This window comes from Excalfactoria chinensis, chromosome 8, assembly GCF_039878825.1.
Source record: "Excalfactoria chinensis isolate bCotChi1 chromosome 8, bCotChi1.hap2, whole genome shotgun sequence".
NCBI lineage: Eukaryota > Metazoa > Chordata > Aves > Galliformes > Phasianidae > Excalfactoria > Excalfactoria chinensis.
Window position 1 is genome coordinate 3,123,931 of NC_092832.1, and position 12,498 is coordinate 3,136,428.

The following is a 12,498-nucleotide window of genomic DNA, read 5'->3' on the forward strand; positions in this document are numbered from 1 at the left end:
GTGTACACTTGTCAATCTCTATCGCAGTGTCAGATGGAGCGTCTGACCTGCAGGGTGACTGCAGCTATCTGTGTGTAGGGGCTGAGCCGTGCATCCCGCATCTAACGGGGCACGGAGGGATGTTTCCTCCTTCTACGCTGCCCTCCTGTCCCTCATTTCTCTTCCTGACTTTGCTTTGCTCCCTTTGCCTCCCCCTGTGGCAGGGATCCCTGGCTGCCGTTGTGGTGTCCTCATAAGATCCCGTTTGAAATCCAGGAGGTTCTGGGGGCAACGCGGGGCAGATGCTCTCAGTGCACCTTGGATTAAAGGAACGAGACGCATCTTATCCCGGCACACGCCGAACAAGCTCTCTATAGACATGGCAGATTTCCAGGCCCTCTGGCAGGTTCTCACACACCGTCGGTGAGTTAAACCCTGCTCTCTTCACGGGGAAAGGCAGCAGGCTGAGAACGGCTCCAACCTTAAGACCGACAGAAGGCGATGAAGCTGCCCTATAGCAGCCTGCGTTTGGTGTCTGCCTGCACTTGTTTGGTCTCACCGAGACACCGTTACCCCGCACGGCTCCGCGCGGCCTCAGGCGCGGCGGAGGAGGAGCCCGCCCGCCCGCAACCCAAATGGCCGCCGTGCCCTCGCCCAAGATGGCGGCCGTCCGCTCGGCGGCTCCTCCGGGCCGGCAGGGGGCGCTCGCGGCGCGTGTCGGCGCTCTTCCCGCCCCTCTTCCCGCCCTCCATCGCCTCGCGCCGCTGCCGGAAGCGGAGCGCACAGCCGCGCCGTGCGGGAGGCGGCGAGCGGCCGGCGGGGCGGGGAGGCTCCGTCGGGCCGGGCGGCAGCAGGTGCGGCCGGGATGCGGGGCGGGGGCACCTCGCGGTGGGCCCGGAGCTGCCGATATCGTGTGCCGGGGGTGCGGGCCGAGCGCTGCCGCGGCCGGGTCAGTGCGGCGCTGCCTTTTCGGGCCGCGCGGCCGTCGCCCCGATCCCGAGCAGGCCCGTGTCGCAGTGCCGCCCCGGCACTGACTGCGGGGAGTGAGGCCGCCGGCACAGCGGGCCGGGCTCGGCCGTACCGGAGGCGTGTTCCGGCTCCGCGGCTGTGGGACTTTGTCCCGCCAGACGCGCGTTGTGTTTCCGCGTTGCGGTCTCGTACCCGGGTTGGTGCAGCTCGTAACAGCCGCTGAAGGGATCGGAGCGCACCAGGTGATCTCGGCGCTCTCTCCTACCGCACCGGTTCTGTGCCGTGCGCGCTCTCGGTGCCGTGCGGCTGGTTACATCAGCTGGCAGCTGTAGTGCTTTCTGCTCCTATAGCACATGTGTCCCCGTGGCTCCTTCCTCCCAGCCCGGTGGGAGCGCTGCCTGCTGTGCCGGCTGCGGAGCTGTCAGCCAGGTGAGCTGTGAGCACGGGGCTATGAGCAGCGTCCTGCACATACAGCGCAATGAAGGAGTCCCATTCTGCTTCCTGTGAGCGCTGCTGCTGCCCAGCGGGCCGTGCAGCCGGTACAGTTCACATGTAACACAGACATTAGGTCACAACGTGCTGAGTGTAGGAGGCCTGTCGGCTGAGATAAGCAGCTGACGGGATGGGGCTGTTCATGCTGTCTCGTGCTTTGCAGAAGATGCTCTGAAAGCGAAGTGGACGGTGCTGCCTCCACCTGGAAGACTCTCCCTCCGCCCACAGACCCGTCTGTCACCAAGAGGGAACCTCCAGCAGCCCAACCCGGCGAGTGATGGGCTCGGAGAACAGTGCTTTGAAGAGCTACACGCTGCAGGAGCCGCCGCTCACGCTGCCAACCGGACACACCATTTACCCGGCTGTGCTGCAAGATGGCAAACTTGCTTCCGTCTTCGTGTACAAGCAGGAGAACGAGGACATGGTTAATAAAGCTGCCAAGGTACCGTAGCGGGCGTGCGGACGAGTCAGAGCTGTGCCTCCTTCTGAGAGAGCTGGGAAGCAGTTAACAAGGGCCAAAGCCTGCGGGGGGAGGGAAGAAGCGGTCAGGGCTATCCCTGTCCATTTGGAAGGGAAGAATGGGGCCAGCAGCTGCAAAGCTCTTCCTGCAGCGCGCAGTGCTGACGAGCAGTGAGAGATAGCAGCACCTGCAGGCATTCTCAGGGTGCTGGTCTCTTCCTGCATATCTGAAAACCACTTTTCTTAGCCAGACTGACATCACTGTATTTATTCTGCTGTGTAAGCATCCAGGTGTGCTATAACGTGCTTTGCAATGAGCCATGTGCTCAGTGCTGTGCTCAGTGCTCGGTGAGGAGCAGGGTTGGCTGTCTAGAAGTAGAAAGCGTGGCTGAGCTCTGCAGCTGGCGGAGATGACGGGATGAGATGTAACAGATGTTTCTGTTTCTGGAAGCACCTGAAAACCTTGCGCCACCCATGCCTTCTGCGCTTCCTCTCTTGCACTGTGGAAGCGAATGGGATCCACCTGGTTACTGAGCGTGTGAAGCCTTTGGAGACAGTCCTGGAAACACTTTCTTCTGCAGAGATCTGCGCAGGGATCTACGACGTGCTGCTGGCACTCACCTTCCTCCATGACAGGGTAGGTACCAGCAGCATCACGCTTTGGTGGGAGCAGGAACTGTGGCAGCAGAGTGTTGTAACCGGGTTTGCATGGATGACTCTCATGGCTCATTCCTCGCAAATACACTCACCTGCCGTAGCAGAAATGCTAAGCCACGTGTTTATTTACAGCTGTTGCCACGTGTCAGAGATTGTGTCACTGCTCCCCTGTTCTGGCGTTGTGTTTGTCTGTGCCTGAGCGTAAATTCCAGCTCAGACTGGAGCTTCTGAGCTTGTTTGTAGGTAGGGGTTGTCTTTGGATGTACAGTTGCACTGCAGGGGCTGTCCCAGTTGGAGCTCTGTGTGCTCTAAAGGCCCAGCACTTCATTGTGATACTTGCTGGTCACCTGCAGCATCCCAGAGGGCACGTGGGATTATGTGCTTCTCGGCAGCTTTTCTTCAGTTCCCTGTTAGCTCCGATGAAGATTTTGCATCTTTCTTATGTTTTAGGGCAACCTGACGCATAACAACGTCTGTTTATCGTCTGTGTTCGTAAGTGAGGACGGGCACTGGAAGCTGGGAGGAATGGAAACAGTCTGTAACTTTAATGAAGCTACCCCAGAGGTAAGAGCCGAGCAGAGCACACCCCTCCAGTGCCTGGGAAGGGACCAAAAATAAAGCAGCGTAGAGCAGCATAGGAAGATCCAAGTTGAAAGAAATCAAGAAGAATAATTGAAATGACTTTAGCTTTTGCTGTTGGCATCTCTATTGCTGTTACTGATCTTGGCAGAAAGATTCCTGGTTTGACTTCTGCTGCGTGCTGCGCAGTCCTTGCTGCAGCCTGGCACTGTGTGTGTGTGCTGCCTTTTGTCCCAGAGTGTGCACGAATCTTTCACAAACTGTGCAGTGTCCTCCACCTTTCAGAAGGGATCAGACGGAGGCACAGCCGGTGTGTGTGTGGTAGTGCACAGCGATGCAAAGAGCCCAGCAGTAAAATCTGACTGGTAAAGGGCATGAAATCCTATCCCTGCCCAGATGGATCATGGACACTGGGACCTAAGACATAAAGGGATCGGCTGGCTGTGATGCCTTGAAGTTGCTTTCTGTCGGCCTAGTGTTTCACACCTGGATCACAGCGCAACCTGCCCAGGCTGCCAGCTGAAGGAGCAGGGCTACACGTTAGTCCCGGCTTGTGGGGAGAGCTCGCTCCTGCTGCTTGGCCCAGATGGGCCCCGAAGGCAGCTCACATCTCCCCTCTTCCCTTTCCAGTTCCTCTGTCATGTCAGATCAGTGCGAGACCAGTCGTGCATCCCATGTGAGGAGATGGTGAGTGGCCTTCCTTCGTGAGGAGCTTGTTGCTGGGGACAAATGACAGTGCCGTATTCAGAAAGTAGCTTTCACTCACATACTTCGTTTCCTTATGCCTGAATGGGAGGAAGTGGCTGCTGGATAATATCTGAGGTTTATTTTCCTATCCCTGGTTATGCTGAAAGCTGTTGACTTGCAATTGCAGCATGCATTCAGGGGGGAATTGTTACACCGTGATGCTGTCACTCCTTTGGGTTTTGAGCTCCCCGGTGGAGGTGTTTTTGTGCAAGACGCTCTGCGTGTTGGGTACCTGGTGGAGCTTTGGAGCTATAGAAAGCACTGGAGAGCGTGTGGGGGGGATGGAGGTCACTGGCAAGTGTTCTGTGAACTCCTGCTTTGCTGACCTTGGTTTTTGGTTTTGTCTTTTGTTTTCAGTCTGCAGATTTCAAGACTCTGCCCATCAGCTGTGGGCATGCGAGGGACGCGTACGCCTTTGGGGCCATGGTTGAGAATCTCCTGACAGCCCTCAATGATCACGGTGAGCAACAACCCGTGTTTATTTGCAACGTGTGCTGCAGGTTTAGTGGCCGTCACTGTTCTTGTGTTTGCAAGGTTAAAATCCAAACCTCAGCAACTCCTTTGTTCCCATTTACCTGCGTTTGAACGTGGTCAGACAACAGAAGCGCTCCCAAATTGTTCTGTAGCAGTCAGAGATTTGCACAGCTCTGCTCCCACCAGAAACTTCACTGGGTGTTTAAGGCCACAGTGCTGTGTTCCACAGCTGAGCAGGGGCTGTAACACTCCTTGGTGCCTCGATAGACCAGCAGCACAGGGAGAAAGATGGAGATGTTATTCTCTTTTCCTTCAGGAGCAAATATGAGTCATTTTGCAATCAAACAGATTCTAAAAGTAAGCTTTCAGGAGCGGTGGAGGACTCCTGAGCACGGCTTATCCAGTGGTGAGAAAGAAATCTAATGGCAGGTGCTCTGGCTTTCAGTTTCAGCAGATATTCTCTCCAGCTTTCAGCAAACCCTGCACTGTACGCTGCTGAATCCAGATCCAAAGTGTCGTCCCCCACTGTCCAGCTTACTGTCTCATGAATTCTTCAGGTAAGGAAAGAAGTATCTTGTCTCCTGGTACTGCTTTCTCCTGTGTTGCAATTGAACTCACTCAGTGAAGGCATATTACTTAGTTGATGGGACGTGATCCCTACCTGTTACAGGGCTCTTTCTTGAAGAGTCCTTACATGAAGAAAGCATTATCAGCCTTCCAGCTGAGGTGCTGAGTTAGCACCATCTAACCTTAGTGACAGCCTGCGTCGCTTGTTTTTGCTTAGGAACGACTTTCTGGAAGTTGTGAACTTTCTGAAGACGTTGACGCTAAAATCTGAGGAGGAGAAAACGGAATTTTTCAAGTAGGTGAAGGAACTGTAACCTGGAGGCTTCCTGTTTCAGAAGTGCTTCTTCACACGGGCATCAGGCAGGGCTGGGAAGAATGGCGGCCGGGGAAGTGGCTCTTTGTGTGCCAGATTTGGATTGCTTTGGCAGGATATTGTTTGCTCTGTAATGCTGTTTGTATTTTCCTTCGCTCCCTTTAGCAGCACTATCCCATCTCCCACTGCACGGCGGCAATCATTTGCAAAGTGCTTTCATCTGCTGTAGTGCCACAAGGGGACGTAGCGTGGTGTAACAACCTTGTTGGCTCGCAGTGGCAATCAGCCTGTCCTCTGGCTCCTTGCTGAGCTGCCCCGGGGTCCTGCTGCTTTACACAGAGGCTGTCTGCCCAGTTTCACAGTCTGAAATATCAGACTTGTTTCACTGTAGAGGAAGAAAAGATTTTTTTCCCTCAACGAATCACTAGAAGTAGCTTTCTTTTGAGTATGGCTTTGTTAAACAGTGAAATGTAGCGCCAGGCGCGTTGAAGGCTGAAGCTTTCTTTCATTTAGGCAGATCTTGGTGAAATGATAATGAGAGTTTTGGATAAGACTTATCAAATGAATTAATCTTGTGGTCCTGGCCTTGTGTGGGCAAAGCTGTTGTCTGTAATGGATGTCCAGGCTGCAGTAGTGCAGCATCTGCAGGAAATGCTGTTGTCGTATCCTCCAGATACTTCTTTTATCTCTGAGAAGCCTCCATTCAATCATGGCCTTACCTGGCCTGAGAAGGGGAGAAGCTGAATTCTTCTTTCGCGCTCTGCTGGCTGCATCTAAAATGCATTAGATGGATGTGGTTTCAACATGGGATTCCTTTTTCTACAAGGGAAACTTATGTAGTAGCTAAGGTAGCAGACCCCAAAAAGAGAGGAAGGCAATATAAAGGGTTGCAAATGCAGGAGAGGCCACTTTGATACTGATTGCTCTCTCCTGGAACACAGGTTCCTGCTGGACAGGGTGGCTGGCTTGTCAGAGGAGCTGATAGCATCGCGGTTGGTGCCTCTCCTGCTCAATCAGCTTGTGTTTGCAGAACCTGTAGCTGTCAAGAGCTTTCTCCCTCATCTGCTGGGGCCAAAGAAAGGTGACCTTTAAATACTTTCTTCAGAATGATTACTGACAGGTTTGGGATTAACCCAATGGTCGTTCCATTGAATCAGGAAGTCGTGTTGTTTGTGTAACCAGAACAAATTCTCTAACATACGGAACTGGAGGGGAGAGTTATGTGAGCTTCCCTGTTTGAAGTGCTTTTCCACTGCTTTGCTGATGCAGGGTAAGAATTACAGATTGCCTGGGCTTTTTCTCATGTTTAAGTGTCACCCCACCTGCCCAGTGAGCCACTGAGAGCCTGGGGTGTACAGTGATTCTCTTCTGTCATCTCTAAGGGGGCTGTTCAGCATGGCTTCCTGGATCTCCAGCAACCTCTGGCCCTGCTGCCTGCTTCCCCTCTCTCACAGTTTTACCTAAATAACGACCAGTATTTCAGGCAAGCAGTGTCTCTTGTGACTGCTGCTGAGCTTTCAGAGCCATTGCCTCCAGGCAAAAGATGCTGGCAGTGCTGTCTCTCCTCCCCCTGTTTTTGATATCCTAAGCCAGCTGTGTTGGCAGCTGACAAACACTCAGAGCTGGTGTTGGGGTGACACTGTAAATCTCAGCTGTGACAGTCTCTTGCTGAATAGCTTTTGGAAGAGTTGTCTGTGCTTTTCAAAGCAGTCTTTTCCCATCTCTTCCCTAGAGCAAACTGGAGAAAGCCAAACCAGCTGCCTCCTGTCGCCAGCCTTGTTCCAGACTCATGTGATTCCTGTGCTGCTGAAGCTCTTTGAGGTCCACGAGGAGCACGTGCGGATGGTGCTGCTGTCTCACATTCATGCCTATGCAGAACTATTCTCTCGGGAAGAGTTGAAAAACATCATATTGCCACAGGTTAAGGATGGGAAAGTAATACACGGTGTATATCTGAGTACATGGGAGTTCTGCTGCTGTATTGGCTCTTAGCTCAAAACTAAGTTCTCACAGCACTGGCAGCAGTTTCCTTTTACATAACCCTAAGTGTGACATCCCACCCTGATGTGGAGTGCTGTTGCTGTTAAACCTTATGCCTTCTGTCACATCCGCTGCTTGTGCTGCTTGGTGCCTGTCAGCTCGGACTGCAGCCTCACAGCAAGAGATGGCATTTCTGTTTCACAGAGCACTACAGCTGTCAGCAGGCTGCGATCAGTCTGAGCTCTCCAAATGCTATGATCGTGTCCTCCTTAGCTTCCACACAAAGTGGAAGGCTGATATTCTGGTATAGAATAATGTCCAAAATCCACTAAGAGCTTCAGGAGGTCTTAGAATTGAAAAGTGCTGCAAATCAAACACGTATAGAGGGGAGAAAAAAAAAGTGGGAAAACAGAATTCTCAGTTCTTGAGAACGTTGTCCTGTTCTTGTTGTAGGTATTGCTGGGCCTTCGAGACACCAGTGACGCTATTGTGGCAATAACACTACACAGCTTAGCGGTTCTCGTCTCCCTGCTTGGACCCGAAGTGGTCGTCGGTGGTGAAAGAACAAAGATTTTCAAAAGCTCTGCTCCAAGTTTCATGAAAACTGCTGATCTCTCCCCAGAAGGTGAGTGAGACAGTGAGTGAGTGATGTTGGTTTGAGCGCTCTGGGGATTCCTGCTGCTTCTGTCCATGCAACACAGGTACAATTTCTCAGTTGAATAGTCTTTTTCTGCCCCTAAACTTCAAGGAAAGATGTGCAAAGGAGTTACGTTGAAGTGTGGTTTCCTTTAGTGGAAGAGCTGTACTGTCCTCCTGGGGGACTTTACATACTTACATCCAAGGAGTTGTTTAATATTTCCTCTGTCCTTTGTGTTTTAAAAGCAGTAAATTTCATCCTCTTCCCCCAATTTCTGTTTGTAGATTGGAAAAGAAATACAGAATTCCCTATTTTCTCAGCTCTCTGGAGGCTTTTCACCTAATCCAAATGAATGAAGTAGTCCCTACACCTGCTAGATAACTTGGAACCAAGGGAAAACTTTTCTGCATGTTGAACTAAGAATGCCTGTAGCTGGAGGGAAGAATCAGCATTTTGCTCTATTTTAGATGTAAAGCAATAGGTACCAAGAGAAATGCATGATAGACATCAATTTGCTTTCATTGTAAATGTTCTTGTCCTGTCTGGGTATACTGATAACTACCACTCCTCATTAAAATCTGTGGATGGCTCATTGCGGTGTTTGGTTTGATGTTATTGTAGTAAACCGTAGTAAATAAAACCCTTCATCTTGCATGCTAAGAACAGATGTATTTATCAGAATATATTCAGGATATATTGAAAATCATTTAACTGTTGATGGGGGGGGGTTGGGCAGGAGCTGAGAACCAACCCTTTGTCCTTAACAGTGAGTGGAAATGTACAATAAGGAGTAGTTGATGCTGGATAGATGACGCTTAATGAGATGTTTGTCTGAAAGGAGGCACCCTTGATGGAGGGCTCCCGGGGGAGGGTCCTTGTTATCGGCTGCAGTCCTTTCCAGTGCTGTGAGCTGTGCAGGCACTGCCTTGCCTCAGCAGGCACAGCTGCCTGGCATCACGCACAGTCAGGTGGAGGCAGCAGGCCCAAGCCCTTCTATTCCATCTTGAAGGGGTGGCAGCAGGGCTTACCAGTGCTAGTGTATCAGTGACAGTATGCTCCCCCATTGAAGTGCAACCAGGTGCTTGCTACACTGTTCCCACTGGCCCAGGGAAACAAGCCTGCCTCACGTAGCTTCAGCATGCAGCCTTTAACTGCCTGCCACCATACCTCTCGTTTTGGGTGCACCATACAAGTGAGGCTGTCATAACGCAGCCTTTGGGATAGAGCCTCTTGCTCCTGCTTGACTCATTCCCAAGCATACAGAACAATTTGTGCAGTGGCATTATGCTTGGAATTGGGGCTGTCACTGCTGTGCTTTTGTATGAGGCAGAGCAGCAGATTGGTGCTGCCATGCATGCATCTGGCTGGATCCAGTTTAAGCATCTATTTCAGATCACGCTGTTTGTTTACTGTGTATATCTTGAAAGAACAGAGCAGCAAGAACTGACCCATTTACAGTTGCCTTTGTTACTTTGCACTGGTGAGAGCTGCAGGAAGAGCAGTATTGATATGTACAAATCAAGAGGTGCAGTTTTTGCAGTGCCAGTCTTTGGTATTGCTCATCTCTGTAGTAAATAAATCTCCAACGCCATGGGCAGCTTCAGCTGAGACTGCCAGCACACTTATTGGCCTTCCTTCTATCCCTGCAGACTCACCCACTCGTACTGTGAGCAACCAGAGACACCAAACCTCTCAGCCCTTGAAGAACAATTCCGGTGTGCTCCCTATCTCTGGAAATGCAGTTGTCAAGAAGCATTCCGTGCAACGAGGCAATCCACTGGCTTTACAGACAGGTAAAGCATTGATACCTCTCTTCCTCTTTAGAAACCAAGTTGTTCTACGAGTGAAAAGCTGTTGGAGAAATGTAGATCTCGTCCATGTGCTGTTCTGAAAGAGATCTGGAGATCTAAGGAAGGTAACAGTGAAGGAAAGCACACGTAACCTTTGGCTTCCTAGGCAATAGTTATTTGGGAATCTGGTATTTACACGCATTGCTGCTTGGCCAGCTTTGAATGTGTTTCTGTAGCACAGGATCCCTGTTGTGCTTTGTCACCTCAGCACAACATGGCAGATTCCCTCCTGCAGACTGTTGCCTCTGTGACCATTTGTAGGTCAGCTCATTCTCTGACCTCAGAAGCTGACTCTGCTTCCATGGCCTTTTCTCAGTCACTTAATGATGTGCCAGCTGCCAGTTTTTAATGCCCTCCACACTGCAAACAGGAGGATAGCTGTGCTTTCTAATTTGAGAGGAGCTCAGCACTGAGCCATTACTTTCTGAACTGGCAAATGGTTTAAGTCCAGGTCAGGGGCCACTGGTGTTGTCAACTTGGTCACCACACTTGCCTTTTTGAAATGGATATATAACACCTTTATCCTCCACAGGTGAGCAAGCCGCTCAGCTCCCCCTGAATGGAGTTCCTAGGAGCATGAATGTGCTTGGGAGCAGCAGGAGCTCTTTGACTACCTCTGAAAAGCCAGCAGAGGAGTGGCCAGACTGGAGTGAGCCGGAGGAGACGGACACTGAGAAAACTGTTAACATCCAAATTCAGCCCCAGAAGGCGCAGGGCAGCATGGGACCTTATTTTGTTGAACGTGATGTAGATGAGAAGCCTTGGGATGACTTGGAGCCCAGCAGCCCTCATGCTGACCTGACCTCAGGAAACTGCCTCACTGTGACACAAGCTGATGCAGCTGAAGTGCAGAGGACTCTACCGGGTGCCCATCAACAGAGCAAAGAATTGGAAAGCCTCAAAGTGATTCCCTCAACAAAGTCCTCCCCTGGGAACAGCTGGAACAATGACAAATGGGATCACCAAGGACAGCTAGGAAAAACTGTGCTGCCCAAACAGACCTTAGAGGAAAGATTGAAGTCTTCATTGGAGTCTGGCCTAGGAGAAGAATTCACCATCAAAGTGAAGAGGAAACCAGCACAAGACCCTGAGCTGGACTTGTTTGCTGACATGATACCAGACATTAAACCTTCTGCAGCGGCCCTGATTTTACCTGAAGCGAGGACAGAGGCGGTTGTTTCCAGTCACTGTGGTGCAGTATCCAGCAGAGAAGGTGCCTCCCAGAATGTGCTGTTTTCATCCAAATTTGCAGCAGTTGATGTTATTGAGGTAAGAGTCTATAGACAGTGGGGTTTAAATGAATGCACATTTGAGAGGATTCTAAAGCATGCACATTGTACAGTATAGTGTTGTGGCAGCAGCAGGCTCCTTAGTCATATAGCTGATAGCCTGAGGAAATACCAGCAGCACATGCTGTACAGTTGAGTCTCTGCCTATGAATACAAGATACCGAGTTCTGGATGATACATCTTATCAGGCACCGGGTAATTACATGGGCTACTATAGCAGCAAGGCTGCATACAGACTGCTTCTGTTCACTAGGGGGGAGGTAAGGAGGTAAGCACTTCCACCTGAACACGTGCCCCATTAGGGAACTGATTTTGACTTCAAGTTGTTTTGCTAATTTAACCTCTGGAGAGTTAGCACAGTGGTAGCATGAGGAGAGGAGCCTCTTCTGTCTAAACTTGGGGTTGTTTACAGCATTTGAAAATGAGAGACTTGATTTTTTAGACACACTGTTGTGATATCTACCTAATCTTATGGGATCCACTTCCAGTAGTGCAGACAGTGCTCTGGGAGTAGCTGAGAGTGAGATCAAAGTCAGAGTGCTAGAATACAGCAGGACAGCAGCTGTTTCCTAGGAGGGAAGGGAAAGAAGTCTGTTTTATAGCATCCTGTTCTTCATAAAAAGTGGTTTTGATAGAAACAAAGCTTGATTTAAATTTACAAGGAAAGCAAAAGAAACTCCGTGTATTTAAAGTGTTTCCTTTTACAGTCAGAAGTCCTCAAAGCTGAAAAGCTGCAACTTCCAGTGCTTTGTTTTTGGTTTTGTAAGGGGCTTTTTGTATATAAAGCTCAGGTGCTCAAAGGGGCAAGAAGAGGGTGCCATCACAAGTTGGCCTGGGTACTGTTGGGCTCCTATAGCTGCATTAAGAATGGAAGTACAGCGTGTGTGCCTTAACATTGTTCATTTTACATGATTCTAGGCTGAAGCTGCAGGCTGGGGTGAAGAAGAAGAGTTAAACTGGGAAGATGATGCTAACTGGTAATGGGACTGAAAGAGACAGCGGCCATTTATACTGTGTTGGAATCTGTAAGAGAAGTTGCTGCTCCTACAATATAACGGATAAGTACCTCAGCACTGCTTTTGTGAAAAGGCAGGCACTTGCTGCAGCAGCCAGCAAAATCCCAGGGGGCCCCATTCCATCTAATGGATGCTCCTTTCCAGTCTGTGCCAAAAAATGCAGGGGGGTGAGGCCTGCACTCGAGCAATAGGCCCAGCTGTGGAGTGTGCCGCTGCTGCTGGAGAGAGGGACAGCAGGATAGGTGCGTTGGTGCTGACATGCTGATGGAGGCTGAGTGGTGGTGCAAGCAAAACTCATCTCTGCTCTGAAAAACTGCTGACAATAAATGAGAATTACTCTGAGTTACCTGTTTATTGGGCTTGTTATTTTTGTTGCTTTTTTTCTTTTTTTTTCCTGGAAAGAAAGCCCTTAGAAATGGATCCTTGTAACGTTTTAGCTGTAAGATGATTTTAAAATGGATCTGTACAACATATTTATTTCTGTTTATAA

At 50.4% G+C, this 12,498-nt stretch overlaps 1 protein-coding gene across 1 annotated transcript; it reads left to right on the forward strand.

The window, feature by feature from the left end:
* Window positions 1-712: 712 nt before the first annotated feature.
* On the forward strand, window positions 713-12,429 carry SCYL3 (SCY1 like pseudokinase 3). Its single transcript, XM_072342868.1, has 14 exons — window positions 713-833; window positions 1,604-1,882; window positions 2,351-2,536; window positions 3,007-3,120; window positions 3,766-3,822; window positions 4,240-4,342; window positions 4,802-4,913; window positions 5,141-5,218; window positions 6,178-6,317; window positions 6,969-7,156; window positions 7,670-7,841; window positions 9,503-9,646; window positions 10,236-10,972; window positions 11,911-12,429. Exons 2-14 carry the CDS (start codon window positions 1,718-1,720, stop codon window positions 11,971-11,973), a joined length of 2,259 nt encoding a protein of 752 aa, XP_072198969.1. The 5' UTR covers window positions 713-833; window positions 1,604-1,717; the 3' UTR covers window positions 11,974-12,429.
* The last annotated feature ends 69 nt before the right edge of the window (window positions 12,430-12,498 follow it).